Source organism: Herpailurus yagouaroundi, unplaced genomic scaffold (assembly GCF_014898765.1).
Source record: "Herpailurus yagouaroundi ecotype Mexico unplaced genomic scaffold, PumYag 246, whole genome shotgun sequence".
Taxonomy (NCBI): domain Eukaryota; kingdom Metazoa; phylum Chordata; class Mammalia; order Carnivora; family Felidae; genus Herpailurus; species Herpailurus yagouaroundi.
The window spans coordinates 12,234,218-12,261,365 of NW_024412463.1; the positions used below are offsets into that span (position 1 = coordinate 12,234,218).

Consider the following 27,148-nt stretch of genomic DNA (forward strand, 5'->3'; position numbering starts at 1 on the left):
TGCCTTGGAGAGGTCGACAGAGGGTCTCCCCTTCCAGGGAGTGTCTCTTCCGTGCTCTCTCTACCCTGTTTGCTAAAGCCTCCCTCCCTCCGACGTCTCCTCCTGGCGTCTGCGGTCAGCCCCCACCCCCACAAGATGGCATATCCTGTGACCCGTGGCCCCTGCTCGTGCACGCTCTGGGGGCTATGCAGCGTCCCGGCCTCGGCAGCAGGTGTTCTCAGGTACCCTGGAGAGAGGAGAGGTGCAAGCCCCTAATCCCACCACACCACCTCCTACGGGAAGCCCTCCCTGGTCGTGTCTCCTACTTAGTGCTCAGCAGGGGCCCAGCGGAGCCTGCGCCCGGGAGCAGCCACACAGGCTCCCCTGGGTGCTAGAAGCAGGTAGCCCATTACTTCTGGGCCCTACCCAGCCCTCCCGCCCCTCACCCAGCATTGGTACATCCAAGCAGGTGGCCTGAGGACCGGCTCCGGGGTCACAGAGGGCAGGTCTGTCCACACCACCACCGGAGGCAGTGGAAGACCACGCAAGACAGCAAGTCAGTCAGGGAAGGGAGCGTCTGCCTCGGAGCCGGTGAGCATCGGATGGGGGGAGGGGCACCAGGGGCACAGAGCCGTCCTGCTGCTCGGAACCCAGCCGCCCTGCTCGGGTGCAAGATGCCCCAAGCCCCCCATGGGCTGTCAAACTGCCCCTCTGCACACTGTGTTTATTTCAAGGGCTTGTGACATCAGAGGGCGGGGACACTGTCATCACTCTGGTCTCGCAGCATGACGTCAGAGGCAAACAAACGCCTGCACCACGGTCTGTACACTATTTACAGTTCGGGGTGAATACGAAATAGATACAAAGAGTCAGCATTTCTACAAAGGCCTCCCAGGAGCCCTCCACACCTCTGGGCTTCAGGAAGCATCTAGAAAGGTCTCAGGGCCGAGTTCCATCCACAAACAGCAGAGGCAGGGGCACCTGCTTTATGGGGTGCCCCCTGAATGTGAGGGCCAGCAGAAGAGAGTGTGCCCCCCCCCCCCCCCCCCCCCGCTTCTCTCCCGTGTTAACGTGCTGAATCCGTGAGCCTAGTACAAGGGACAAGGTTAGTTCACGATGCTGCCCCACCTGGCTGGTTCGTGTGCTCGGGGACCAGGGGCAGCCACAGGGCAGTTCCCGCTCTAACCAGATGGGCTTCTACAGAGCACCCTTTGCAGTGTGGGGTCCCAGAGCGCAGGCACCTTTCCAGCCTCCAAACGAGCTTGAGGCGAGCGCCCCCGACGAGGGGAGCGCCCTCCCGTACAAGGGGCCAGGCGGGCAGGCCGAGGGAGGCCTCTGCCACCTGGCCAGGGCCCCTCCATCCTCCAGGGAGGCCCAGCGAGTCCATGGCTCATGAGTTCACGTGGGCAGGCAGGAGATGTTGGGCCAGAGGGTGCCGGTGAGGGACAGGGTGACGCCCGTGTGGCCAGGGAGGGCAGAGGGAGCCGGTCAGGGCCCCAGGGTTACAACCGGACACCCAGGCCTCCCCAGCCCAGCCCAAGTCACGTCGCGGCATCCGGCCGAACGGAGGCTCTGGACAGCCGCCGGGCCGGCTGACGTGAGGCGCGTGGGCCCCTGACGGGCCCCGGTGGCCCCTCTGCCAGAGCTGCCCAGGAGCCCGGGACTGCCGGCCACCTGCCACTCAAAGTTGTTAGCTTCTCAGGGCATAAAGCAGACAGATCCAGAGAGAGAGGTCAGACAAAGGGCCACCAAGGTCAGAAATGCAGCGTGCACGCACACAGGGCAAGCGTGTGAGAGTGCATGCATGTGGGCGTGTGCATGTGCGAGTATGTATGGGTGAGTGTGCATGTGTGAGCTTGTGTGCGAATGTGCACGCGTGCACGTGAGCGTGTATGGGTGAGCGTGTGCATGTGAACTTGTGTGTGTATGAGTGTGTGTGAGCATGTGTGGATGACCGTGTGTGTGTGAAGTTTATGTGTGTGTGCGCACGTGTGCACGTGTGCGCTTGTAAGTGTGTGTATGAGAGAGCCCGTGTGTGCGCATTGTGTGCATGTGTGGGTGGGCTGCACATGTGTACGTGTGCACGAGCGTGTGTGCACGAGTGTGTGCGTGCACGTGAGCATGTGTGTGCCAAGTTACATCCCCGTGGGTGTGCTTGTGTATGTGCGTGTGCTGCACGTACGCAAGCGTGTACATGAGCACAGGGCCATGGGCTGGTGGGGGCACATACTCTGGCCTAACAAGTGCCCTTGTCTTAGGAAACCTTTGCCACATGTGCCAAGGGTGACCGGCCGGCTCCATACTCCCATCACGCACACGCCCAACCAAGGGCTCAAGCTCCCTGCGGAGGCCTCCAGCCTTTTCCTGCTATGCTTCTCTGAGGGTGGGACCCCGGGGCAGGGGGTGGGTGCCGTGAGGGACACGCACCGCCCAGGCCTCGGTCCAGGCGTCCCAAGAGGGGGCCTCTACGACATCATCTCCCAAAGCCGAGCCCCTAAACCATCCCCCAGAGCTGGGTGCCTCCTCCCTTGGGAGGGGCCAGAGATCTCAGGCAGGAGGTCTCTCGTCCCCCCTGCGGACGTGGAACATGCCTGAGACCCCTCCTGCTGCGGCCTGAGAGACCACTCCCCCTGTGCAGCGGCTCTGTGGACAGGGAGCACGTCTGAGGCCAGCTCCTCCCGCCTGCAGGGACACACAACACAGGGAGCATGTGGGACGGGACAGCAACCTTTCTCTCGGGACAACAGGCGCCTCCGCCCAGGGCGTGGAGTCCTCGATGGCCGAGACCCAACAAGGCGGGTCTGTCACTGGCGACATGCTCTAACTCTCACAGGGCCTCGAGATCCGACCCGGCCTTGCCCGGCTCAGGGGCCGCCCGCTCCTGCCCTGCCTGGCGGTCTGCAGCTGGAACCACCCTCCCCCGTGCCGGGAGGGCGAAGGGGGCTCAGCCCAGAGGGAGATGGCGATGGGAGAGGCACCTTCCCCGGGCCACTCCGCACAGGCCACACCAAGGCCCGCGGCGTCTGCACGGGCAGGGGCTTTTCCCACCACCCTGAGGCCCGAGGCCGGAGAAACACAGCCCTGGAGAAGGACGGTCCTCAGCATGAGGGAGCCAGCACGGCCCCAGAAGCGCTCGTTCCCGGGCCCCGTGGCAACTTCCACACCTCCCCCTCCCGGAGGCTGGGCCCTGACAGCAACAGCGGTTTCCACCTCTGAGCCTGTGCCCTCCGCCCTCCACCCTCCGCCCTCCGCCCTCCGCCCTCTGCTGTGGGCAGACACAGACCCAGCACAGCCACCTGCTGCCCGGCCAGCAAGAGGCGCCTATGGTGGGACCCGGGGTGTCCTGGCAAGGGGAGGGGGCAGGCACAGAGCCCATAGCAATGGCCCCTGCCCGGTCAAGAGACATTACTCCCTAAAGAGCTCTGAGCACCTGGACCTCATGCCCGGGGCACGTGACCCTCAGATACTGTTTTCCAAGCCCTTCTCCGAGGACAAAGGCAGACTGTCTCGCCAGCCACTTCTGGTCCGAGTCATGACAGAGCTCCCCCAGGACCTAGTGTTTGGGGGGAAGTCACTCCATAGTGGGCTTGGCCGCGTCCAGCCCGACCACACGCAGGGGTCACTGCCGCAGAGATAGCCAGGTGCCCAGGCTGCGCTTCCAAATGCCAGATGCCTCCCACCCCACAGACTGCTGAGACTGGCTCAGAGCTGCTGTTCCTGGCGCCAAGGTGCCAACCACAGGAGACAAGGGGCCCCTGCTCCCTGAGGCTCAGGCTGGAGATGGTCATCCTTGACTCCCAGGATACCAAGAAGTCACAGCCAAGGGACCAGTCAGTGCAGAGCGGGTGGGTGGACAGTCAGCCGCAGCGGGGATGAAGGAGGCACCCTACAGGACAGGGCTGCTTCAGCTCCACGGGGGGAGGGGGCCCCCCAACCTCTGGGGGGCTTTGAAGGCTTTCCCCAGGGGTTATAGCATCGTCCTGCCCTGGGTCCTGTTGAGGCACCAGTGGGGGAGCAGTGAGGCAGGGCCCCCAGGGAAAGACAGCACGTGAACCTGCTCACCATGACCTACCCGGCCCTGGGGCCTAGAAACACCAGCCCGCAACCACCCAGCATGCTCCCTGCACACGGGGCTCTATCCGGTGCTGGCCGTGGCCTGGAGCACATGGGGGTGCCCATCCCCAGGTCTCCGGTGGCTGCAAGAGCCCCCCGCAACGGCCCCGTTCCAGAAGCCTGTGGAGCAGACCCCTCCCCACAGGAGCCGAGGCCGGGAGGCCCTGAGGTCTCACCCCCTCCTCTGCAGGTCAGCAGCTCCCTGGAGGAGAGAAGGCGGCGTTGTGCCAGCCTTGCGGGGACAGAGGGACAAGACCGAGCCACGCCCACGGGGCAACAGTGCTTCCTTCAGCCCAAGCTCCCTCCCCACGGGCCTCAAGGCCATCGATCCTGCCCCTCGCTGCCACCCTCCCCGGGCCCTGCTCCTTGACCGCACGCCTCTTCCCTACCGCCAGGGGTCTGTCCTCTGCCATCACCCCTGTTCACACCCCAGCCAGCGGTCTGCAGAGAGGGCACGGCCGGCCTGGCGGCCCCTTGTTAAGAAATAACTTCTGCCAGACTTCACTTCTCGAGACCAAGGCGCCCCCGCCCCGCGTCGCTGAGGAGCGTCCCGTCTGCAGACCTGGAAAGCCAGAGTCGGGGGGAGGCGGGCGGGCGGCCTCACTTCCGCGGCCCGGCCCAACCCACGTCGCCGAAAGGGCCCTCCCCGGTGGCGGAGCGCGGCGGGGGCCCGCACGGGGTGCACAGGTCCGAGTCCGTGTCCGACTCGCCCTCCGCGATGTAGGGTCTGACTGCGGCGCAGGGCGCCGCGGCCGCGTAGCAGCTGTGGAGGCCGTCCAGGTTCTCCTTGGACTGGGAGATGCTGAAGCCGCTGAAGGAACGTTCCAGCTCCTCGTGGTCCACGGACGGGATGGAGATAGACGTGTCGCTGTCCCGCAGGGCGGCCTCGTGCCGCAGGAACTCCGTGCTGGCCCTGTTGCCCCCGCTGCAGGCGGACAGCGAGCGCTCGTGGGCGGGCGGGGGCGGGATGCGCACCAGCGAGCCGTGGTCGCCCACCGGGGAGGTGCCGTGGCCCTGGCGCGGGTGGCACTGCTGCTGCCACGAGGTGGAGGGCGGGCACTGGGCCGGGGGCGCCGAGAAGTTCTTCTGGCCCGTGGAGCTGGCGGACCGGATCAGCTTGATGATGCAGCCGTTCCTGTCCCCGTGCTCGCGGCTGTCCTCGGGGCTGTGGTAGGGCGGCGCCGGCTCGGGCTCCTTGGCCCCGAAGTACGCCTCCGTCTCCGTCGGGGGGATGCCCATGCGCTGCATGTAGATGTTCACCAGGAAGTCCAGCTTCTTCTCCATGGACAACACCTGAAACAGGGGCCGCTGGACCAGGCCTGGAGCTGCCGGGAGGCGGGCGGGCACCCTCCCCCGCGTGGGCGCAGAAGCAAACGCACGAGGGGCTCTGCCCCTGACCCCACCCGCCAGCCTGTGTGGCCTCTGGGCCGCCTTGCTGTCCACCGTGGGTCCACCCCTTGGAGCGAACCGTCCAGAGGGAAGGAAGGGCCGTGGCCTCCCCCGTCCACCCCCCCCCCCGCCCCCCACCTTGGGCTGGGGGACCCTCCTACCTGCTTCTCCACCTTCCCCAGCCGGCCCATCATGCTGGGGTCCTCGGGCAACTCAGCCTCGGCTGGGCCCTTGGTGCGGTCCTTGTCTGTGATCGCCGGGCCCCGCCCCACGATCTGGTCCACTCTGCCGGGAAGAGACCCCACCCCCCAGCATGAGCTCGGGTGAGTGCGCCGGGGCCCGTGGCCCTTTCCTCCCGGGCCAGGCCACGGGCCCCCAGATCCAGGCTCCGGGCTGGGCCCGGAGCCGCCCGGGGCGTGGGGGGGGGGGGGGCAGCAGGGCGCCAGGGCAGGTAGACGTGGGGCACCTGGTCTCGCCCTGCTCTCTGAGCCTGAGGGGCCTGCTCCCACCCACTGCGTTCCGGCGGGCGGCACATTAACGAGGAGTAAAGTGGAGAGGGATCGGACCGCTCACCCCCCAGCTTCCCTGCCCCCCGTGCCCCGCCCCCTCCCCTGAGCTTTACTCCTCTAAATGTGACCTCAGTCAGCCCAACCCGGGGAGGGGGGGCGGGGGGGGGGCCTGGGGAGGGCGGAGCTCCACGTCTGCGGCAGGAACAGAAGCAGATGACGAGGGCCGCGGCTCCATGCACACCGGACAGGGAGGGACACAGACCAACACAGGAAACCGCCAACGCACAACACGGGGTGGGGGCAGACAGAGCCACTGCCAACCAGTCTGTGTGCTCGCTGGGCGTGTGCACGTGTGTGTGTGCGCGTGTGCTCGCGCGTGTGGGACGGACAGCGCGGCTGAGCTCAACTCGAAGGAGGCCACGGGTCCCGAACGGCAGCGGGAGGTGGAAGGTTTCCATCTGGGAGGAGGACATCGGTACAATCCCCAGCCGAACGGGATGGGCCACCGACAGGCTCGGAAGGGGCCACCGCTGCGATGTGGGCTCCTGACACTGAGCCAAGACCCACAGGTACGCGGGGGCTCACGCGGGAACAAAGGCCCGGGCTGTGTGCAAGCTGCTGGGTCAGCCCTCCGACCGGCCCGGCAAACGGCATCCCCGCCGGGCGGTCGGGAGCCTCCAGCACGAGGCACACTCCTCAGGTCTCGGAGTGCAGGAGGCCACGTGAGCTGGCCGGGGCCACGTCTCGGCCTCCTTCCTCACCCACAGGCTGCTCTGTCTGCCTCTGAATGGGGAGCAGGGCTCGGGGGGGATTGTTCTCTTTCTGTTGCACGAAGCAGAAGAGGGGTTCAGGCTTGCGTCAGCCACAGTACAGCCTCATGCTCTGTCTGAACTTCATGCTTGACTCATGCACGAAGGACCAAGAAGGGCGGGGGGCAGCGGGGGGACCCTCGGGCTCCAAGCAGACGCCAGTGGAGAGGGAGGAGGGTTCCCTGGTGTTTCCAAGTGTCCACACAGTCCAGGCACAGGTGCTCAGCGCCTTCACCCCTGCCACATGACGGGCCACCTGCCTGGCCGGTCCCCCCTGGGAGCCTGGAGCTGACGCTGCCGGGGTTTGGGGGAGGGGCCTCTAAGGGGCCTGTGCCCTCCCTCCCCCTGGCCTCGGGCTGAGGGGTCAGGCTAAACCCCCACGTGCCCACGCTGTGTCTCCGGCCCCTTCTCTGTGAGAATCTGCGTGTCCTCTGGCTGCAGCCGGTCCGGAGGCCCGGGCAGTTCCGAGGGCTACGGAACCTTCCCAGCTCACGGCTCTGGATGCCCACCCCTGCCCCCTGCACAATGCCCAGGACGGGCTGGCGTCTCAAGGCAGGAGAGGACGGGCAGAGCAGCGGACCAGCAAACACTGTCAGAGGCTGCCCTGGGTCAGGCAGGCCTCCTTCGTCAGGGACCCCTTTCTGACGGAAGAGCCACCAGGCTGAGAGGTCCAGCATGCTGACCCTCAGCCTCACGTGCAGAAACCCTGGCAGGCGGGGAGGACGGGTCAAACACACCAGTCCCTCCAGGGGCCAGCCTGGATCCACGTGGCAGTGTCCCTGCTGGCCTCCGGGATGCTCCTGGGCCCCTTTGCACCTGAGCTGCCAGCAGGCCAGGGCATATCTGCCCTGGCCCTCCTCTCTGCCCCGGGGGCTCCGCTGTCCCTCAGCTGAGCAGCCCTGCCCAAGGGCCACAGGTTACGGCCACCATCTGTCCCAAGGAGGCAGAAAGGTACCGAAGTTTGAACTCGTCACTAGAACAGCTGCTTCTGTGAACTCCCCACCTAACCGTGCCCTCACCTTCCACTCCGCCCGTCAGCCGGGACCGGCTTCCATACTATTCTGCCCACCGGAGATGACGCAGTGAACTGTCACGCGTCCCCTTGGCACCCAGCCGAGTGCTGGGTGCCTGGGGGGGGCTTCCTTACTTCTCTACCCGGGTGGCTCCAAGGCGGGAGAAGCAACAGGCGCTCCTCAGATCCGCGAGGCAGCCCAGGTGAGCCCTGCTGCAGGGAGGGCGCAGGGGGAAGGGGCAGGGGGGCTGGGGTGGGAAGGACACCGCCAGCTGGGGGGCCCCCGCCCAGGCTAGACGTCACTTGGGATGTCCGTGGAAAGGAGCCCCCCCCACGGAAAGCTTCCCCCGGGACCCTGACACAGCACCCCCCCCCCCCGCCAGGAGCAGCCCCCCCGCCTCCCCAATGTCCCGTCGGGATACAGGCCAGGTGCTGCCGTCATGTGGCCTGGAGCGAAGGGGGCTGGCCGTTCCACAGACACAAGGCGGGAAGGGCTGGCGTCCTGACCTAGGTGAGTACTGGGGTGACTCTCTCGGAGGGGCCGCGGGTCCTTTGCTGGGGTACTTCTTGTGCCGGGGAGTTGAAGGGGGTGGGGGGCCCACAATCATATCTATCCTGGCGAGTGAACAAGAAAAGAGACACCACCAAATGCATCGTGAAACAGCGCGGAAGGCGCTCACCTAACCTGGGAGGCGCCCGAGCGAGCCCAGAACTAGGGGGGCCCGCAACCACGCGGCTGGCCCCAGGCCTGCCCGGGCCAGCAGGTGTGTGCGCCGGAGCCACCGCAGCCGGGGCACGGCGCCGAGGGTGCCGGCGAACCACGGTGGGGCCCTGCCAGTGAGGGGCAGGTGTCCCAGCTCCTTGGGGCGGCCCGTGTGCTTTGTTCTTCCGGTCAGAAGGGGGAGGGGGGCGGGTAGGACAGAGGAGCCTGGTTAAGAAAATCAACCTCGGTGAGAGAGACATGGGAACAGGCCCAGCGGCCGAGCCGCTGCAGTACTCTGTCTCACACACCCCTGTGCACGTGCACGTCCACACTCTGCACGCCTCAGCTTGCACGCACGCTGCACAGGCACACGTTTGCTTGCATGTGCATAACTGCACACGCACACACTCGCACCTCACATATGCCCACGTGCACGGCACAGGTCTAGCTGCCGCCCGGGGGCGGTGGGGGACGGTGAGCAGCTGACCGCGCAGCCTCAGCCGTGTTGAGGACAGGGTCACCCCCCGCTACCCGCCCGACGGGAGCAGCTTAAGGCCCAGAGAGACCCTTCCCTGGCGTCCAGGTGCGGGAGGGGCACAGCGACCACCCCAGGACGAGGACTTCACTACCGCCAGGGCCTGGGGAGCTGGCTGAGCCCTACGACTGTCCCCTGACCGTCTGGACCCCGCTGCAGCCAGGACCCAGGTGGCCGGGGCAGACCAGTGGAGTCTGAGGGACCACGGGCAGGGGCGGGGCTCTTGCTGGCGGAAGCGTGTGACTCACTTTCGGAGAGACCACGGCAACAGCCACGTGGGCTTCTTACACCACACACACGTGTGTGCACGTGTCCGCGCCTGTGCTCGGGTGTGCGCCCGGGTCCGTGGACACGCGTGTACGTGCCCTGCTGATGCCAACCCCTCACACGTGTCCTGGAACGCAGGGGGCCGCCCGTGAGGGACGGGGGTGGACAAGCCCCTGTCCTGGAATAAGCAGCAGCTCCCGGCGGGGCTCACGAAACCCCACGGCTACTCCCTCACCCCCAACACACACGCACACCGGTGTGCACAGGTGCACACGTACATGCGTGGACCCACAGCACACACAGAGGCACATGCACACGCCACACGCATGCATAACGTGTGCACACACGTGCACCTGTACCGTGGCCGCAGGTGCCCGCACCCGTGCACGCGCATGTGTGCGTTCACACGATACACGCACGCGCACACGTGCATGTGAATGCACACACACGTACACGCTCGCCCACCAGAGCGGGGGCAGGAAGGCAAGAAGGGAGAGACAACGGAAAGGTTACAACAGACAGACCACACGAGGGTGTGCAGAAGGCCCACGGAGGGCCGGTGTGGGGCTCGAGAGGAAGGGCCCGGAGGCGGCGGCAGGCAGGGCCGACCACCGCGTCCCCACAGCCCTGTCCGCCACCCCCCCTCTGGGGGCGGCGCGAGGACCCCCACGTCGCCCCCCACCCCCCCGTGCTGGCCCCTGAGGGACGCCACCCTGCCGGAGCCACCCCGGCTGTGGCCCAGACGGACCCGGCCTCCACGCCCCAGGGCTGGTGGGCGGGGGTGGGGGGTGGGGGGGGCTCTTGCCTGGACTGCAGGTTCTTGATGCGGGACAGCATGTCCAGGTGGCCGGCCGAGTACTGCTCGATCACGTCCATCACGTCGTATGGCCGCAAGCTCTCTTTGAACTTCCGCTTGGACACCAGGAAGCGCATCACGCTGGGGTGGGGGCAGCCGTGAGCCCCGTGCACCCCCAGCACCTCCAAGAACAGGCACCGGCCGACGCCACGATCATCCGGGCCGGTCTCCCACCCTCTGTGTACACAGGCCACTCCCGGGCCCCGGGGTGCAGATGACCCTTGTCCCCCGCCCCCGCCCCCCCCCCCCCCCCGGGAGCCTCCGTGCTCGGCACCCGGGACGGGTAGGTGACAGCCGTGGCATGAGGGGCCACGGGAGCCATGAGGCACAGGTGTCTCACCAGAGCACACGCCCCCAGGCCAGCCCCCAGAGGGCCCGCATCCCAGGGAGAGCGGAAGCTGAGTCCCTCACCACACGGCCCGGATGCTGACTTTGAGGCCTGGGGTCAGATCTTCGGTCACAAACTCGCAGTTACAGCTCTTGTTGTCCTCCGCGGCGTCCTCCCCGGGGAGGCTCGCTTCTGGGCGGGGGCGAGACGCGGCCCGTGAGGGGCGGAGCTGCACCGAGGACAGAGGGGCCGCCCCCCTCCCCCGAGCAGTGCCCTGATTCCCCGGGAAGCCACCTTCCAGCCCACCTGCTCCCCTCAGCCGAGTGGCTCACAGGACGGCTTCAAAGTGGACAGAAACCATGGAAGACCGTCCAGCCACGAACAGGCATGAAGCCGATTTGTGGCCCCGCACGGGCGTGCGAGCACACAGCACGTGACTCGCTTGTGTGAAAAGTGCAGAGGAGGCCAAGGCACACGGGCAGCAGCAGCCTGGCAGTGGCCGGGGCTGGGAGGGGCCCTAACAGGTGCAGGTCTGCTCCGAGCCAAAGAATGTGCTGGGATGAAAGCTGAGTGTACTGCCACCAAAGCGCTCACTGTGATGTGGCTGACCTTACGTGACGGGAGTTGCACCTCAGAAAAAAGGGTCGAGGAGAGTCGCTGCTCAAAGGGACTCCGGGGCCCTGGGTGGTGCTCGGGGGACAGCGAGAGCGCAGGCAGACGGCGGCCTGACCCACCTTCTGAGTTCTGTCGGGACGCGGCGCCCTTGATCCGGAAGGCCTGGCGTGCCCGGCTGCGGTCCCCGAAGCTCCAGCTCTTCGGCACCTTGCTGGGACTGTCCTCCAGACTCTGGTCAGCACTGGGTGACCGGCGGACGGTCTGGGCCTGCGGGGACCCCTTCCCCTTGGCGGCCACGCCTCGGGGACTGGAGAAGACACGGTCTTTCAAACTGACCTTCTGACTGCTCCCACGAGGACCGACAGGGGCGGACACACAGAAAGACAGCAAGAGAAGTCACTGTGCAAAGGACACTCACACCCCAACGTCCGCTCACAGCCCACGCTGACACGTGCACACACGGGCGCCCCTAGGGCCCCTCAGTGCTCGGCATGGCCGCGGGGAGGGGCAGTGGACTCTTAAATCACTTTGGGTGCTACGGAAAGGTGCTGGGCCTTCTCCACACTGTCCTGCCAGGTCTCCAACTCCACGGTGACACTCTGCGGCACGAGGACCCCCAAATGCCCCGTGGGTGTGGCTTTTCCCTGGCAACCTTCTCTGGTTTCCCTGCCTGCCCCTCCATACCCCGTAACTGCCCCAGGGTCTGGGGGGGGGGGTGAGGTCCACAGCTGCCAAAACCCCCTCTGCCAAACCCCAGGAGCCACCTGGAGAAAGGTCTGGAGCAGGAGCAGGAAGCATGGAAGAGCGGAGGGGGCCGGGGTGTCCTGTGAGGCTCGTCCCCTCTCCCCGGCACCAGGGCCAGCACAGGCTCCCGCCCCCACATACAGGATGCATCCGGGAACTGAACGCCCACACTTCCAGGGGGTGGAAGGGACGTGCCACAGGGAGGGGCCACCGTGGCCAGCCAGGGGTCCTCGGGCCTCCCTGTGCAGTTGGGTCTGATACCCTCTGGGCAGCAGCCACGAGACAGGAGTGGGTCACTGTGGTCCGGGGGCAGGTCAGGCCCAGGGACCAGTTGGCCCCTGGCTTCCTCCCACTAGACAGTTTCCACTGTGGAAGAGCATGGCTCTTGTGAACTGTGAACCTGCTCACACCCAGCACATGCAAGGAGCCACAGAACTTTCTAGAACAGCCTCTGAGCAAAGCCCTGCGCTGCTCCCGGGGCCCGACGGGGGCCTCTGCTCTCACCGGGAAGCCACCATCACCTGCTCACCATTCAGACATCGCCAGACCCCACCGTGGCTCCCCTGGGTCAGCCACCCCCATCGGCCCCAACCAGAACCCACAGCCGAGACAGGTCCCTGAGACGGCGCAGACATGACTGGCCACGGAGAAGAGACGGCCAGTGGCCTGGTCTACCCAGCCTGGACACAGCATCCCCTCCCACCTCCCCGAGCAGCTGAGATCACCCGTCTGCTAGTGAGCAGGTCTCCCCAGGACAGGGAAAAAGGGAAGAAAGGAGCCCGTAAGAGCTAGAAGTTGAGCTGCGGTGTGGATCCCACTCGGGTGGAGCAGGCGTCTGCTGGCCCAGGACACTGGCCCGAGCCCGCAACGGCTGTGCCCAGCACAAGGCCAAGAAGGCCAGACGGGTGCGAGGGACGCCGGGATCCAGGCACCGTGCGGCCCTCCGCACAGACGACCTCCTCCTTCCCAACGGAGATCCAGGGAGACCGTACGAAGCCACGGCCCCGCCGAGCCCCCGGAGCTGGGCCCCACGCAGCCGTCTCGAGGACGGAGCCACAGGAAGGCTTTGCTGTCCCAGCTCTCGGAATGTGCAGACTGGTGAGGGACGCTCTGCCGCAAGAGGCCGCCGTGTGGGTGCCCAGACTGCACAGCTCGGTGTGTGCAGCACCCGGCCCCCGGCCCCCCAGACCCGCCCCACGTCCAGGTGTCCACGCAGCCCCTGCTGCAGCAGGGGTCGAGGGAAGGGCTGCCTTAATAACCTCACAAGCCAAGGACAGAAGCAAACCAACGCGGGCTGGGGCTCTGGCCACCTGCTCCGGCGGAGAGACCCCTGGACGAGACCGCCGTGTGTGTGCAAGGGCGGTCTCTCCTGGCACCAGTGCTCTGGCATTCACACGGGACAAGGGGAGCAGGTTCCGGAGGGTCTGGGGGAGACAGCCAAGCCCCAGCCTTCTCCTCCCCTGCCTGCTGCCCACAGCGAAAACCCTGAACACCCGGGGGAGGGGAGGGGGAGGGGGGGAGGCCCGCACCGACATCGGCCACGCTTGGGTCTGCACAGCCGGGGCCCAGCTCAGCGGGGAGGGAGCCAGCATCCGCGGGGAGGACCTCCCGCCCGCGCTCGACCACGGATGCCCAGGGAAAGTGCGAACGATGACGGGGCATCCGTGAGGCTGAGCTTGGCCTGGGCTCCTGGACTGGCCGTCTGGTCCCCCAGCAGCCTGACCACGGCCCCTTACCCGAGGGCCCAGCCTGTGGCCAGAAGCCCCCTGGACACAAGCTCTGGACAAGCGGGTCAGCTTCTGCCGGGGCCCAACGCCTCCGGTCCCGGAGCTGCGAGTGTCCCCCAAGCGCCGCCTCCGGTGGGGGGACTCGAGGCATGCAGAGATGCAGGTGGGCAAGCATGCCCCTGCCCCTGGTCCTGCTGCACAGCCCCTCCCCACGCCCGCCGCTCGACACCCGTGCGCCCAGGGCCAGCACCGCCACATGCACAAGATGACAGGCGAGTGCAGCTGCCCACACGCCGTGGGGCTGCGTGCTGCTCTGGCCGGGGAGGGGGGCAGGCGGGAGGGGGACGGAGCGGGGGTGGGGACCCAGAGCAAGCAGGACAGACGCTTCCACACACCCCACAGCAGACAGTGGACGGAGAGTAAAGGTGCGGACAAGGAGCCCACGGGGCAGGGGGCCGTTTCCGGTCCGCCCAAAACCAGGCCTGTAGGGGGAAGGGGGGGGGCCGTGGGCCTCTGGCTTTCCGGCGCGTCTGGTGTGTCAGGGCCACGGGGAGCCCGCACACACAGGACGGAGATGCCTCCCGCAGGTGAGGCGGCCGGTGAGGAGTGGCCACCCTCGGTGCATAGTAGAGGTGCTAGATGGCGAGCCCCGGAGGGAAGGCTCACCGGAGAGCGATGAGGACCCCGGAAACCACCGGCGCCCTTCCTGGCCTCAGAGCCCCTGGCCGGCCCCCCCCCTCCCCCCACCTCCTGCTTGGAGCAGGGCATCGTTTGGCTTGGGGACAAAAGCATCTGTGCCGCCAGCAGCCAGCACCGTCACCGGCCGTCATTTGGAATCAGAGGGGGCCCGGGGCTCCGCCGCGAGGGGCCGTGGAGGCCGAGTTGCCAATCAGAATTGGGGCCTGGGGGGCCGGGGCGGGGTGCCAGCCTCGCCCTCACTCATCTAGAACCTCTAATAAGCAGTGTTTGGAGCGGGAGAGGAGGTGGAGTACAGCCGTGCAGCAATGGTCGGTCCGTGCGACACGCCCGCGGTACCTAGAGTGTCCAGGGCAGCATCCACACAGGGACTCTCTGCACGGTCTGCCTTTACTGGAAATGAGGAGAGCACAGTTAGTCCTGGGCGCGCCCAGAGGGGCCTGGGCCGGGCGAGCGGGCAGAAAGCACAGGTAAACTGAGGCACCACGCCGACCCTGATGCAGCCCTGGACTCGGGGTCCAGCGGCCGCACTTCGGTCTGAGCAATGACAGTGAGGGGCCTGCACGGAGAGTCTTCCGCCGGCCTGGAAAAGAAAATAGTGCCCTATTTTTGGAGAAAAAAATTCCCGTTTTTTTCCTCCAAAAATACCTTTTCCTTCCAGAGTCAGAGTTTTGGGCCACGTCTTCTTAAAAATGTATTATTTTTTGCTATCTTCATGCCAACCAAAAAATAATACACGGGCGAGACTTGGCAAAAGGCTTGTTCTAGATGGACAGGATTCCGGAAAGCACACATTTTAGAGGGGGGAAGCGTGCACCCTGGCGTCACAAGCTGATCACCGAGGCTTTGCCGAGCCCAGCCAGCCGCCGGTCAGCAGTGGCCTCGGCACATCCAGGAGCCAGTGGCTGCCAGTCCCTGGAGGGACGCTCAGCAAAGGGGCCTTGGGGGCACCGCCCAAGTCGGTTCGTCTGGGTCTCGGTGCTGAAGCCCTGGGCTGGGCTGGGCTGGGCTGGACCTGCCGGGCAGCTCAGAAAAGGCTCCCCCGGTGGTCTGCGGTCCCCAGGAACCTCCCCCGAAGGCCCCAGATCTCTCTGCACTAGATCGTGCACATTTTTAAGCAAAAGTGAAAACACACAAGAGTCTTTGGCCTTCCTGAGGCCACCCTCCCTCCCCCCACCCCTGCAGCTACGGCCTGAGACAGCTGCTCTCTAACCGCGGGCACAGGAACCAGACACGCCGACCCCTCCCCTCCCCCCTGCTCACACAACCCAGCCCCAGGCAGGGCTGCCCGACGTCCACACACATAAACACTGGCGGCACCTGCCGGCGTCCCCACAGGGCGCCTCCGGTCCCCAACACTTAGCTCTCCCACCAGTGCACAGCTCAGACTGCCCAGAGCGCTCCATGCCGGCCCAGGGGCCGAGGGCCATGGGCCCCCCAGCCCCCTCCCCTCCAGGGGGGACTTCCTCCTTGTGGGGTCCTCTCGGTGAGGGAACTGGGGTCCAGCTGTATCAGAAAGTGCCCTCACGTGGGGGCAAACTTCCCTGTGACTCAGTATCCCCAGGACCCAGACCACCACCCACCCCCCCGCCCCCGCCACCTAGCAGCTCTGTCCACAGAAGACCCTCAAATTTGGGGCAAATGCTCTTGCCCAAGGCACACCCTTACGTCAGCCACAGTCCCACCACAGCTAAAGACTGAGAGCCCCTTGCTGCCTCCCCCCGCCCCCCGGGGCTCCCTGGGCCTGCACACGGCCCCCAGCCCCCACCACCCGGAGGCTCTGTCCGGGGCAAGAGGGTGATGGGGGGATGGGCTTTGCCTCCAGCGCCTTAGAAGGACCTTAGCTTTGTCCAACTCCCCCAAACAGCTTTGCTGCCTTCAAAACTCCCAGCATAGACACCGGCCCCGGAAGGGCCCAACACTGCCTGGGGACACGTTCCCAGCTGCACCGAAGACATAACCACCCACCTGTCTGCCCGCTGCCTGCTTCCTGAGCACCTGCGTCGGAGGACTGGCTCTCGTGTGTAGTAAAACCTGAACCGGTCACACGCGGCCAGCGGCGCCCCCATGGGACAGTGCGCTGAGAGCCTGACCAGAGCCGGGGGGTACCCACGGCCTCCCTGAGCACTGCCCCACGGGCCTCGTGGCTCAAGGCCCCCCAACTCAGGGGCCCGTTCCTTCGGGGCTCAGGCCAGCGCTGGGGTTTTCCTGCCCGCAGCAGCCAAGTGGAGCTCCGGCCGGTCTGAGAACCGCCAGCAGACAGCAAGGGTCCGGGAGGGGTGGGCAGGCACGCCCAGGGGGCCTGGGGGTTGAGTGAGTGGAAGAGGCACCCACAGACACTCACCAAGACCAGACTGAACAGACAGGCACTCGGACACAGCACGTGGCTGCCTCGACGAGGAGGGACCCACACAGACAAGGGGAAAGCAGCTGGAGGACGGGGGGGTGGGGGGGGTCTCCTCCAGGCACGGGGGGTGGGGGGCAGTGAGAAGTGGGATGGGGCAAAGGGCAGATCAGACACACCCAGAGCGGCACAGCCCGAGACCCCGCGGCCTGCCCCCCCACCCTGCCCGGGCACAGACGGCCTTGGTCTGACACCGGCCCGGCCGAGGACCCCAACACAGCTGGGGCGCATGCCCGTCGTGAGCCAGGACCGGGAGGGGGGTCTCACGGCAGCTGAGTGAGGGTCCCCGTGCCCACCCATCCACCTGCCCAGACTGGTAAGTGCCAGCGGGATCCTGGCACGCAGGTGGCAGGCGGCAGGAGGCCACTACCTCCCACTGCCATGCAGGAGGGGCTGGGGAACCACACCCCCGTTAGCACTTCACGGAACAGGGTCCCCTTGCCCGGCAGCCCCGGGACAGGCCCACCCCCTTGGGGGCCCTGGCGGCAGAAGAATGTCTGGCATCCCTACGGTGCTCTGGCTGCCGAAAAGGGGGTCTGTGGCCACCCCGAGTGAGGGGACAGAAACGCTGCCCTCCGTCACCGAGCTGACAAGCGTATGTCCCAGGAGAGGCCTTCTGTCCCCAGGGCTCAGCCCGGGGTGCGCCAGCAGGAGGGCCGGGCCAGGCCAGCCCTCGGGGAAGCCACTGGGTCACGGGCAGGCAGGGACACACGGACACACAGGGAGGAGACAGAGGAGTGGTGTGCGGAAAGCAGGGAGAGGGGAGCCACGGAACGTACCGGAGAGCCCGGGGGAGGGCTCCCGTGTGTCCTCACCTTGAGTCCTGCTTTCAGGGTCAGCCACCTCCTCCCCAAAGACAGACGGACGTGAAAGGGGCCCAAGAAGGGCAGTGACAAGATTAAAGGCACTTGGGGGGGCAGGCAAGAGTGTCCAAATTGGGGGGAGGGCAGGAGAGAGAGAGAGAGAGAGACGCTGAGACGAGAGTCGTGGGGAGGAGAACGAGAGGCCGCGTGAGGCCGGGGGGCCTCAGATGGACCGGGGCAGAGCTGCGGGCCCGCCTCCCCTGGGCTCAGGGTGCGGGAGGGCCGACACAGCAGCAGCGATGGGGACCGAGGACGTGGGGGGCAGCCCCCCCCGGTCCCCCACACACCAGGCCGTGCTGGGCATGTGCTCTGCATCCCCCCTGATGGTGAGCACGGGGTCTGTGTGCCGGGTAAACCAGCCAGGTCCAGGGTTGGCTTTCTTAGCCGCTTTGAGGGGCTGGTCACCCTTGCTCCAGCGGCTGGTTCGGGGCAAGAGTGTGGCCAGTCTTCTGTCACCCCCTCTGGGGGAACGTGGGGGGAGGAGCGTGCCCTCCCCCGGTGCATGGAGAGGGTAGAGCTCAGCCTAACTTGAGCGGCCAGTTAAGTGGCCTGCGGTCCAGAAGGGACTAGACTCGCGGCAGGGTGTTGGGGGGGGGGGGGCGCACCCCAAGCTCAGCATGGTGATACACAGGCAGGCTGGGGTTTATCAGACTCGGAAGTCATGAAACAGTCGATTTTCTTCTTAGTACAGGAAAACATCAGATTGCTATCACCCCTTCTCTGCTCCCAGCAGAGATAGCCCTCGGAGTCCCCGCACACGGTGGGGTCGGGGGCGACCCCGTCTCTAACCTGCCTGACTGCACACCGGAAGGCGGCACCTGCAGGGGCCGGACAGGCAAACACTCACAGGGCCAGGGCTCAGTTTCCACCAAAGAGGCACGAGGCAGGGAGAGGGCGTCTGGCCCTGCCCTGGACTAGGGGTGCTCGCAGAGGTCTCCTGCCTCAGGGCCAGGGGCGGACGGGGGGCGCTGAGCACAGGCAAAGTGATTTAAGGGCCCACAGCGTGGCCGGCAGGGTCCAGACACACAGTTCCACACGTGGGCACAGGGCCCGCGATGACAGTGCACAGACACGGAGGGGCCAGCCCCCACGCACGGCAGCATACCCGGGGCAGCGGGGGGCAAGCGGGCACTGACCTTGGAGAGGGCTCCGGCTGAGGCTCCTTCCTTTAAACAGAAGCAACAAGACTGTTAGCAGCAGGTCGGTCAGGCGGACCCCACCCCACGCAGGGCCCAGAGGACCCGCCACCCAGCCCCACCCAGCCCCACCTCAGGCCCACCCGCCCCGAGAACCCCTGGAGGGACCGAGGAGGCAGGTCCTGGAGGAAAGAGGAAATTCTGGAAGTGCTTGAGGCCCCACGTGAGGGGCACACGTTTTAATGAGAACCGCCAACGTTAACTAAGTGAGCGGAGATGGAAACGCCGGAGGGTTCCGGTTCCACAGCCAAGGTTCGGGACGGACAGTTGCCCCAGTTCTGACTCCCACTGTGGCTTCTTGGGGTCACTCTTCTCCGTGTTGTTTCCCAGCGGAGAGGCCACGGGGCTGTGGTCCCGGGCCTGTGCTTGGCTCGGCCCAGGGCAATTCTCCGGCGCACCCTGACTGGGGGTAGGTGACTTCCAGGGTCCACGCTCTTCATGAACTGAACGGAAGGCTGGCGGCTTGGACTTTCCTCGGCTGAATCGCGGGGCAACCGCAGGGGACCCGAGTGGGCTCTTCGGGGCGTGTCCAAAGTCTCGGCGGAACAGGTACCGTCCTGCTGTGGCTGGCGGATCCGTGCGACAGAGGAGGCGGGAGGGGTGCCAGACCGCCCACAGTCCAGCGACGTGGGGTGCAGAGGCCTCCGTGGGACCCCTCGTGCCCGTCCTGTAGCCGCCCTGGAGCTCAGACGCCAAGAGCCGCGCGGTGAGTCTCCGGTGACGGTATCACAAAGACCCACAAATCTGGCGGCTTAAAACCACGGGAGCTTCTCTTCCAGTTTGGAGGCCAGAAGTCAGAAATCCAAGTGTCGGTCCGCAGCTCCCCGCCTGGGGCCGGGGCGTGGGGTCCCTCCTCCTCTCCCAGCCCCTGGGGGCCCCTTGCACTCCTGAGCTTGCGGCCGTGTCCCTCCAGTCTCCACCTCCCTGTCACAGGGCTTCTCTTCTGTGGCTGCTCTTTCCAGGACACGTGTCCCTGGGTCTAGGGGCACCCCAATCCAGGATGACCTTCCCTTGAGATCCTTAGCTACCTCTTCAAACCCCCCTTTCCCAAATGAGGTCCACTCACGGTTCAAGGGCATGGACATCTTCCGGGGGCCACCACTAAACCCACTACGGTCTGTGCCTTAGCACCCCAAAATTCATGTCCACCTTACACCCCAACACCCCAAAGTCTCAACCCATGACAGTATCAGCCCTACGTCCAAATCTCAACTAACGCTCAGTAGCTCAGAGAACCCATAATCGCGGGGTCTCGTTCATCTGGGCCAGGTACAAGGAAAAGCGCATGTGATCCACACTTGGGTAAAAGTCCTCTCCAGGTGGGGACCCGTCAACTCTAGAAAACCGGTGATCTGTCCCCAAAATACAACAGGACAGACAGGCCCAGACAGGCCCACCCAAACAGGGAGAAGTTGGAAGGCATAAAGGGTCACCAGTGCCCAAGGTCTGAGACCCAGCAGGAAACCCCTCTTGGTCACAAGAGCCTCGGTGGTCTCCAGGGGCCCCGGCCCAAACCCGCCCCGCACCCGCCCGGACCCCAGCCGTTCTCCCCTTGCCCCGAAGGCCCAGCGTGTTTGTGGCTGGGGAACTCCGTCAGCCTGTCTCCTGCCCGCGGGTCCCCAGACTGCCAAGCCCTCCTTCGCTCAGTCTGTCTGTCCCTGCCGGCCAGGGCACGCTGCTATAAATTCCTAACAGCCGCGTGGGCCTCCTGCACACGCCACGGGGACAGGCAGTTGTGCAGGAGGGTTCCCACACATCTCTCCCGGGTGACCCACCTTACCGCCTCTGCCAAGAGAGCTTAGACCTGCCCGTCAACACACGGAGCTCTCCCACCAAGGCTGTCCCCGCCCACGACCCTCCTTCCAGAGTGCATCTCCTAATTTTGTGTCCCCCGCGGTCTCGACGGGGCCGCGGCCCCGAGTCTTCGGGCACTGGCTTCTCTGCTCTGAGGTTGATTCAATTCCCCCTCACCGCCCCAGACAGTGTCTTCCATGAGGTTCGGCCTGTCTGCCACCGTCTGTGACAAGAGTGGCCTTCCTCCCGTAGCCAGCGATCCCCATTTCCATGCAAGACCTCACCAGCAGCGCGTACGGCACCCTCCAGCGGGCTGTGCCCTGACCAGACCGTCCCCGCCACGCTCCTCACTCCCCGGAGCTCTTACTGGAACCACCCCCACGGCCGTGTTTCCCGTCAATCATTTCCTCCAGGGAACCCAGGACTTTCCTGTGTCTTTTTTCCATTTCTTCCAGACCGTCCTCTCCCATATCCCATCCCAGGCACCGTGGGTAGTGCCACAGGCTCCCAACGTCTGGTTACAGACCTGCACTCATCCGCCAGGCCGCACAGGAGCACACACCAGGCAGCCTACACAACACAGAGCTACTCCGTCGAGCTGGGGCGGCCGAGCTCCCCTGAGGCTCTGGGCGGGGCCTGGGGGGGGGGGTCCCTCCTGCCTCTCCCAGCTCCTGGTGGCCCCAGGCATCCTGGGCCCCTGGCCCACCTCTGCCTCCCCTCACGCAGGCACGCTGTCTTGGGATTTAGGGCCCATGCTAATCCAGAATGGTTTCATGTTGAGATCCTTCACACAGTAACACCTGCAAAGCTTTTTTCCAAAGAAGGCTGTGTTCACGGGTTCCGGGGCGCAGACACACCTTCAGGGGATGGGGGCCACCGCTCAACCCTTACGGGCGGCCCACCCCGCTGACCCCTCTTCAGAGGCGGCAAGCCGCGCGGGGCAGCCCTCTGCGCGGGGGCCCAGGCGGCCACTCCTCCACACACCCGGCTCTGTGCCCCTGCACTCGAGTCGCAGATTTGGGGGGATTACGAGAGAACCAACGGGCACCGTAGCGTGTGCGTCCGCCCGCTGCTCCAGAGAGATGTAGGGACGGACTCTCCCCCGCCTGGGGCTGGCACGCCAGCCACGGGAGGAGCCCCTGGCCCCACACGGAGCAGCACCCTCTGTGCCCACCCCCCACACTGGCCACCCTCTGGAGATCGGAGCCTCAACCAGGTCAGCAGAAGCTTTGGAAACCACCAAGACCACCAGGCCCCGTGGCCAGCAGTGCCGGGGACCTCCTGTGGCTGCCTGCCCCTCACCGAGGACCCCCAGGAGGGCTGAGACCCTCCCCCCCACCCCCCTGCCGCCCCGAGCTCCAGCCCAGGCGCCCTCTGCTGACCTGAAGGTGAGCCCAGATTTACTCTTGAGGTTCCGAAGCAGCTCCAGCTGGTTGAGCGGCGGGATCAGTCTGTGGCGAGAAGAGGCACAGTGAGCTTCTGGCCGCCTAGGCCTGGGGGACCCTCACCCCTGCTCTCACCAGCGTCCACTGCACACACAGGCACCTACGGTGTTAATGCTGGGGGCATGGGTGTGGCCTGTCCCAGGCAGAGGGAGGGGACGGCTCCCCGGCAGTGGTGGCCCTGGGGGGCCACCCGCACTCTCTGGGCTACACCTCTCCTGGGGTCTGTGGCGCTGGAGGTGGGCAGTGAGCAACATGCACGGCAGGGAGGCAGGAACAGCACCCGGGCCGTCCATGGAGAGTGTGGCGAGGGTCTAGAAGGGCACCGGAGGACAGGTTGGGGGGCCACGTACTGTCTCCTCTCCCTTCCCAATCCCTGAACACCCCCGAGGGGCAGTACCATTGCAAACAGCATCCCAACATACTCGTGGTCCCAGATCCCTCCCTGCAAAGCCAGGGCAGGGACCGAGGTCACAGAAAAGGGCTTTGCTGGGCAGAGAGAAGCCCGCTGCAGATGGGCGGCCTGGACAGCTGGAAGAAAAGGCTCTGCTCCAAGCCCCCTCTTCCCAGGCCGGGCCACGCCCACCCAGGACAGCCTGCTGCCCAGCCCCCCGCCCGCAGGTGGGCGCTCGCCCATGTGGCCACTGGGCGGCTCCAGGCAGGACTTCCACAGGAGCCAAGGGGACAGTCAAGTCTCTGCCTTGACACCAAGGCAGAGATCTGTAAATCCTGCCAGGTTCCTGGGGGACCTCGGGCCTCCCCGACCCCAGCCGCAGGACCAGAGGGGCTAACGTGGGGGGGGGGGACCCCAGTCCCCTCCCAACTCCTGGGGCAAGTTCTGTCCCTCCTCACCCACCCTCCCCTGACTCGGGAGCTCACCACTTTCTGCCCTCACGCATTTCTCATCTCAGCGTAAGGAGGAAACGCCCCTGCTCCTTCCTGACCCAGCCCCCATCCTGCACTGTGACCCCCCCCCACCCAGCTCTGTGACCCCTACTCGTCCTCAAGTGGAGTCCCAACCACTCCTTTAAAACCATGCTCAAAGACCCCCACCCAGCCTCAGCCCCGATCCCTATCGTCCTGTCCTCAGCCCCTGTCCTTCCTGACCCTGGGGACCACTGCCCCGTCCAGACCCCCCTTGGCCCTGGTCAAGGATCAGCGTCGGAGCCTTTACTTGGTGTGGAGGGCACGGCCACTTCCGGCTCAGCCCTCACCCGCTATCAGGTGTGATCCGCTCCACCCCCCCACCTCCCACCGCCCGCCTTCACGTGACGCTCAAGGGCTCCCCCGTGCCTCCACAGTAGGCTTGCTGGATGCCCTGAGTCCTCTGTGCTGACGGCCAGGCCTCTCCACACCCCTCCTTGTCCGGCCACACTTCCCTGAGGGCGGCCTGCCCTTGGTCTGAGGTCACAGCCTCAGAGCTGGCTGCGAAGGGGAGACCAGTGAGCTCGCTCCTCCTCCCCCCCCCCCCCCCCCCCCTCCCCTCCCCGCAGGGCTGTCCCAGTCCCAGTGGGTCAGGACGAAGCAGGAGGTATGTGGGCAGTCAGGCTGGCTCACGGCATGGGCACAGCAGAGGCCCCAGGACTGGACATGGGGACAGAACTGGCCTCCCCACTGCCCCTCAGGCACCCACCCCTGGGCCTGGAGCAGAGACCCTGGACAGCACCCCCCACTCGGCCCCCACACACGCAGGTCCAAGTTCAGGGACACACAGATACGCAGATAGGACGTCATGCCTTGGACACAGAAGCAGGGGACAGAACACAGAGGGGCAGGGTCACGGGCAGGGACGTGCACGCAGCACACAGCCCCGATGACACTGAGGGCGGTTGTGGAGGACGCGGGAGTAGGGACATGAGGGGGTGCCCCACAGGAGAGAGTGGCGGCTGGCCGGGGGTCAGCCAGCTCCAAGAGGACACCTCCAACCACCCAGGCCGGGGAGAGGCTGCTCCAGACGGGGGCCAGGGACCGGCTGGACAAGACGGACAAGGGAGGAGAGAGGCCTGTAGCAGGGAACCCCCAACTGCCCGGGCAGCGACGGGTCAGTACACAGGGGGGGCGGGGGGATGTACACTGACCCCCCCACCCTCTCCTCTGGGCGACGAGGTCTCTGGGGTGTACGGCCAGTAAAGGGCAGGTGCTGGGGTGGAGATGCCCGTGGGATTCGGGGGCTGCCCGGCCCTGCCCCCACAGCACCCCCCTCTTCTGGAACGTTCAATCAGTCCCCACGCAGGGCACCGCAGGCAAGAGCTTTTGCCAGGGGGATCCCAGGCTTGGTCTACACAGGGAGGGTGGGCCCTGGGTCCGCAGGCCTGTGCCCGATGCCCCACCCATCCCACAGGGAATCAGCGGGAGGGAGAGCCCCACCCCCACCCCCTGCAGACACAGCAATTGGGACGGCGCTCACGGTCCTCCCGGGTCCAGGGAGGGAGCACCCCTGGCTGGGACAGCGGAAGCCGTGTCCACCCGCTCTGCGCTCTGCACATGGGGCCAGGGGGGGGGGGGGGGGGGGGGGGGGGAGGGGCTCAGCTACTGAGACGAGGCAGAAGCAGGACGAGGAACAGAAGACAAGGCAGGACGGACGGATCCAGCCGGAGAAAGCAGCTGACGGGGGAGGGGACCAGTCAAGGGGGGAACCGGGCTCCAGGCAGGGAGGCCACAGGGGGACCAGGGCAGCGCCTGCGCCCGGCGTGGGGGACACAGGCTGGGCACGGGTACAGGGCTGCAGGCCGGGGCGGGCCGGGGGCCGGGGGCCGGGGCGGCCCTGCACCGTCCCAGACAGAGAACAACCACACCACACACGCCGTCCGTCCCATGCATCTCCTACCTGGAGGCCCCGTAGGATTGAGTTTGCGAGCTTTCAAGTGTTTTCACACACACACAAAGGGAAGAGAACGGAAATTTTAAAAGAACGGGATAAGAAAAAGAAAATTAACCAAATGGTTGAGGAAAGTGGGGGAAACAACAGAACAAAGAAAATTAGCGCCAGGGTCGGCCCACTCAGGCCCCAGGGACGGTGCCGGGAGAGCCAGAGCCTTCAGCGCTCCCGGGGAAGCGGGACGTTCCAGAGAGTGCCCGCCGGCGGCGTGGCGGCTGAAGGAGGGGCGGGGCCGCGGCCTCCGCCCAGGTGACGGAGCGGGGCGGGGGTACCCTGCCTGGACATGGCTGCCTCAGGATCCCCGGGGGGACGTCGTCCCAGCCCAGAGCCCCAACCCGCTCTGGCGGCCCGGCCCCCTCTTCCGGTGAGGGCTCCTGGCTGGACGCCAGTGGGTACAGGTAAGGGACATCCAGGGGCTCGGACGCCCCCGGGCTCAGCTTCGCCCCCGCGCCCCGCCCCGGGCAAGGATTGGCCTGCAGGGCAGTGTCTGCCCCGAGGGTCCCCAGCCCCCCTCGCCTCGGACCTTGCTCTAAGCCAGGGGCCCAGCGCAGACAAATGCTGGGGGCGGCCGGGACTGCCAGCTGCTGGTGACCACGCTGCCTCCACCAGCTGCCCCCAGCGCGGGCTTCCGGCCTTTCTGCCCCACCCGAGGGCGCCCTCGAGCGTCTGTGTGCTCTGTGCCGTTGGGGACCCCTGCTCCTACAGGCTCCACGTGGCCCCTCCCCCCCACAGAGACCCTGGTCCTCGCTGAAGGACAGAGGTTACCCTTCACTTCCAAAGCTCCGGGGCCCGCCCCGGTGGGCACTACGCCGGGCCGCGGGCCTCCGCGAGTTCTCGGGAGGGGCCTGTCTTCACGATGCTCACAACATAACGGGACCCACGGCAAGGAAGGGAAGCAAAGGGTGGGTGGAGGTGGAAAGTAAGAGCCACGGGCTATAAAACAAAGAACAAAATTAACGCTGCGAAATAAATCACACACAGAACTCCGTGGAAAGTACACACGTTGTTTAAAAAAAAAAGGAAAACTCAATTAAAATAATGAACAACCAAAAAATGGGGCTTCAGAACAGACACGATGACAAGCAGGCGGTGTGCTGTGGGGCGGGGTCCCGGCGGGCGGGCGGTACCTGTACATGGGCACGGTCACCGTGCGTTCATAGTACTGCCACGTCGAGTGCAGGTCTGTGCGAGACAGGTTGGTGGCATAGAACCTCCAGGCGGACTGCGGATGGGAAGCGGGCGAGGGTCAGACCATGCCCATGCCCCCGAGGGCCTTGCCCCTGCCCGGGCCCCGTCCGGCCCCACTCCCGCCTCAGTTTACCCTCTGGAGAAGGGGCACACGCCACCACAGGTCACGCTCGCAGCCCGTCTACAGCGAGCCTTTCGTCGTCCGCCTCACCCGACCCTTGGCGGTTGGGACCTGCCACGGTGGCGGCTCCTGCACCCCCCGAGCCTGATGGGGATGCCACCCTGGGTGCGGGCGGGGGGGTGACTCAGGAGCCGGGGGACAGGGGCAGAGCCAGGGACACACAGCCGGACCCTCCCCAGTGCAGTGGCCCAGCCTCAGCCCGGCCTGGGCTCCCGTTCCCTTTCCTTTCGATTGTGGCGAAATACACAGAGCACGGGGTCCGCCGTCTCAAAGCGCGCAGTCCGGGGGCAACAGGTCCACTCACACTGCCGTGCAACCACCCCCATCTCGCTCCACACTCGCATCCCCCCAAAGAGGCACACGCCCCACCCAGTGCGGGGGCGTCGGGCATCACCTGCACCCGTCTCTACGGCGTCCTGTCCTGGACACAACCACACAACACGTGGCCTTTCGTGACCGGCTGTTTTCACGAAGGTTTCAAGGCCCGTGCACGTCGTAGTGAGCGTTAGCGTTCTGTTCTAATGATCGAATAACGTTCAACGGCAGGGAAACACCGCATTTTGTTCGTCTGTTCGCAGACATTCGAGTCGTTTCCACTTTCTGGCTGCTGTGAATCCCCCAGGAGCAAACGTTTGTGGAAAAGTTGTTGGCTGAACATCTGTTTTCAGTTCTTTTGGGTACACACCTGGGGGGTTTGCTGTGACGTAAGGCAGCACTTACCCCTCTGAGGCACCACCCAGGGTTCTCAAGGGGCTGCACCCCTGCACCCGCCACCAGCAATGCGCCATCATCCCGCTCCCGCCACATTCCCACCGCCTGAGGCGCTTCTGACTCGCATTTCTCTCATGAATGACGTTGAGCATCTTTTCACGTGCCGACTGGCCGCCTGGACATCTTCTCTGGAGCCACGTCTGTCCGAA

The 27,148-nt window shown here is 66.0% G+C and overlaps 1 protein-coding gene across 18 annotated transcripts in view; it reads right to left on the reverse strand.

Annotated features, from left to right (window-relative positions):
- Positions 1–1,957: 1,957 nt before the first annotated feature.
- Positions 1,958–27,148, reverse strand: part of KCNQ2 (potassium voltage-gated channel subfamily Q member 2) — a 51,559-nt gene continuing 26,368 nt past the window's right edge. For 2 of the 18 annotated variants that reach the window (XM_040459883.1, XM_040459900.1), the window contains 11 exons: positions 25,987–26,081; positions 24,809–24,838; positions 21,922–21,990; positions 18,686–18,715; positions 14,622–14,675; positions 11,235–11,458; positions 10,584–10,692; positions 10,122–10,253; positions 8,319–8,426; positions 5,643–5,766; positions 2,788–5,385 (listed from right to left, as the gene is read on the reverse strand). In XM_040459883.1, coding sequence (XP_040315817.1) covers positions 4,693–5,385; positions 5,643–5,766; positions 8,319–8,426; positions 10,122–10,253; positions 10,584–10,692; positions 11,235–11,458; positions 14,622–14,675; positions 18,686–18,715; positions 21,922–21,990; positions 24,809–24,838; positions 25,987–26,081 — 1,668 coding nt within the window. In that variant the 3' untranslated portion in view covers positions 2,788–4,692. Of the gene's footprint in view, positions 5,386–5,642; positions 5,767–8,318; positions 8,427–10,121; positions 10,254–10,583; positions 10,693–11,234; positions 11,459–14,621; positions 14,676–14,775; positions 14,866–18,685; positions 18,716–21,921; positions 21,991–24,808; positions 24,839–25,986; positions 26,082–27,148 lie in introns of all 18 variants that reach the window. The other 16 variants (XM_040459901.1, XM_040459884.1, XM_040459885.1 and 13 more) reach the window with 16 other exon arrangements.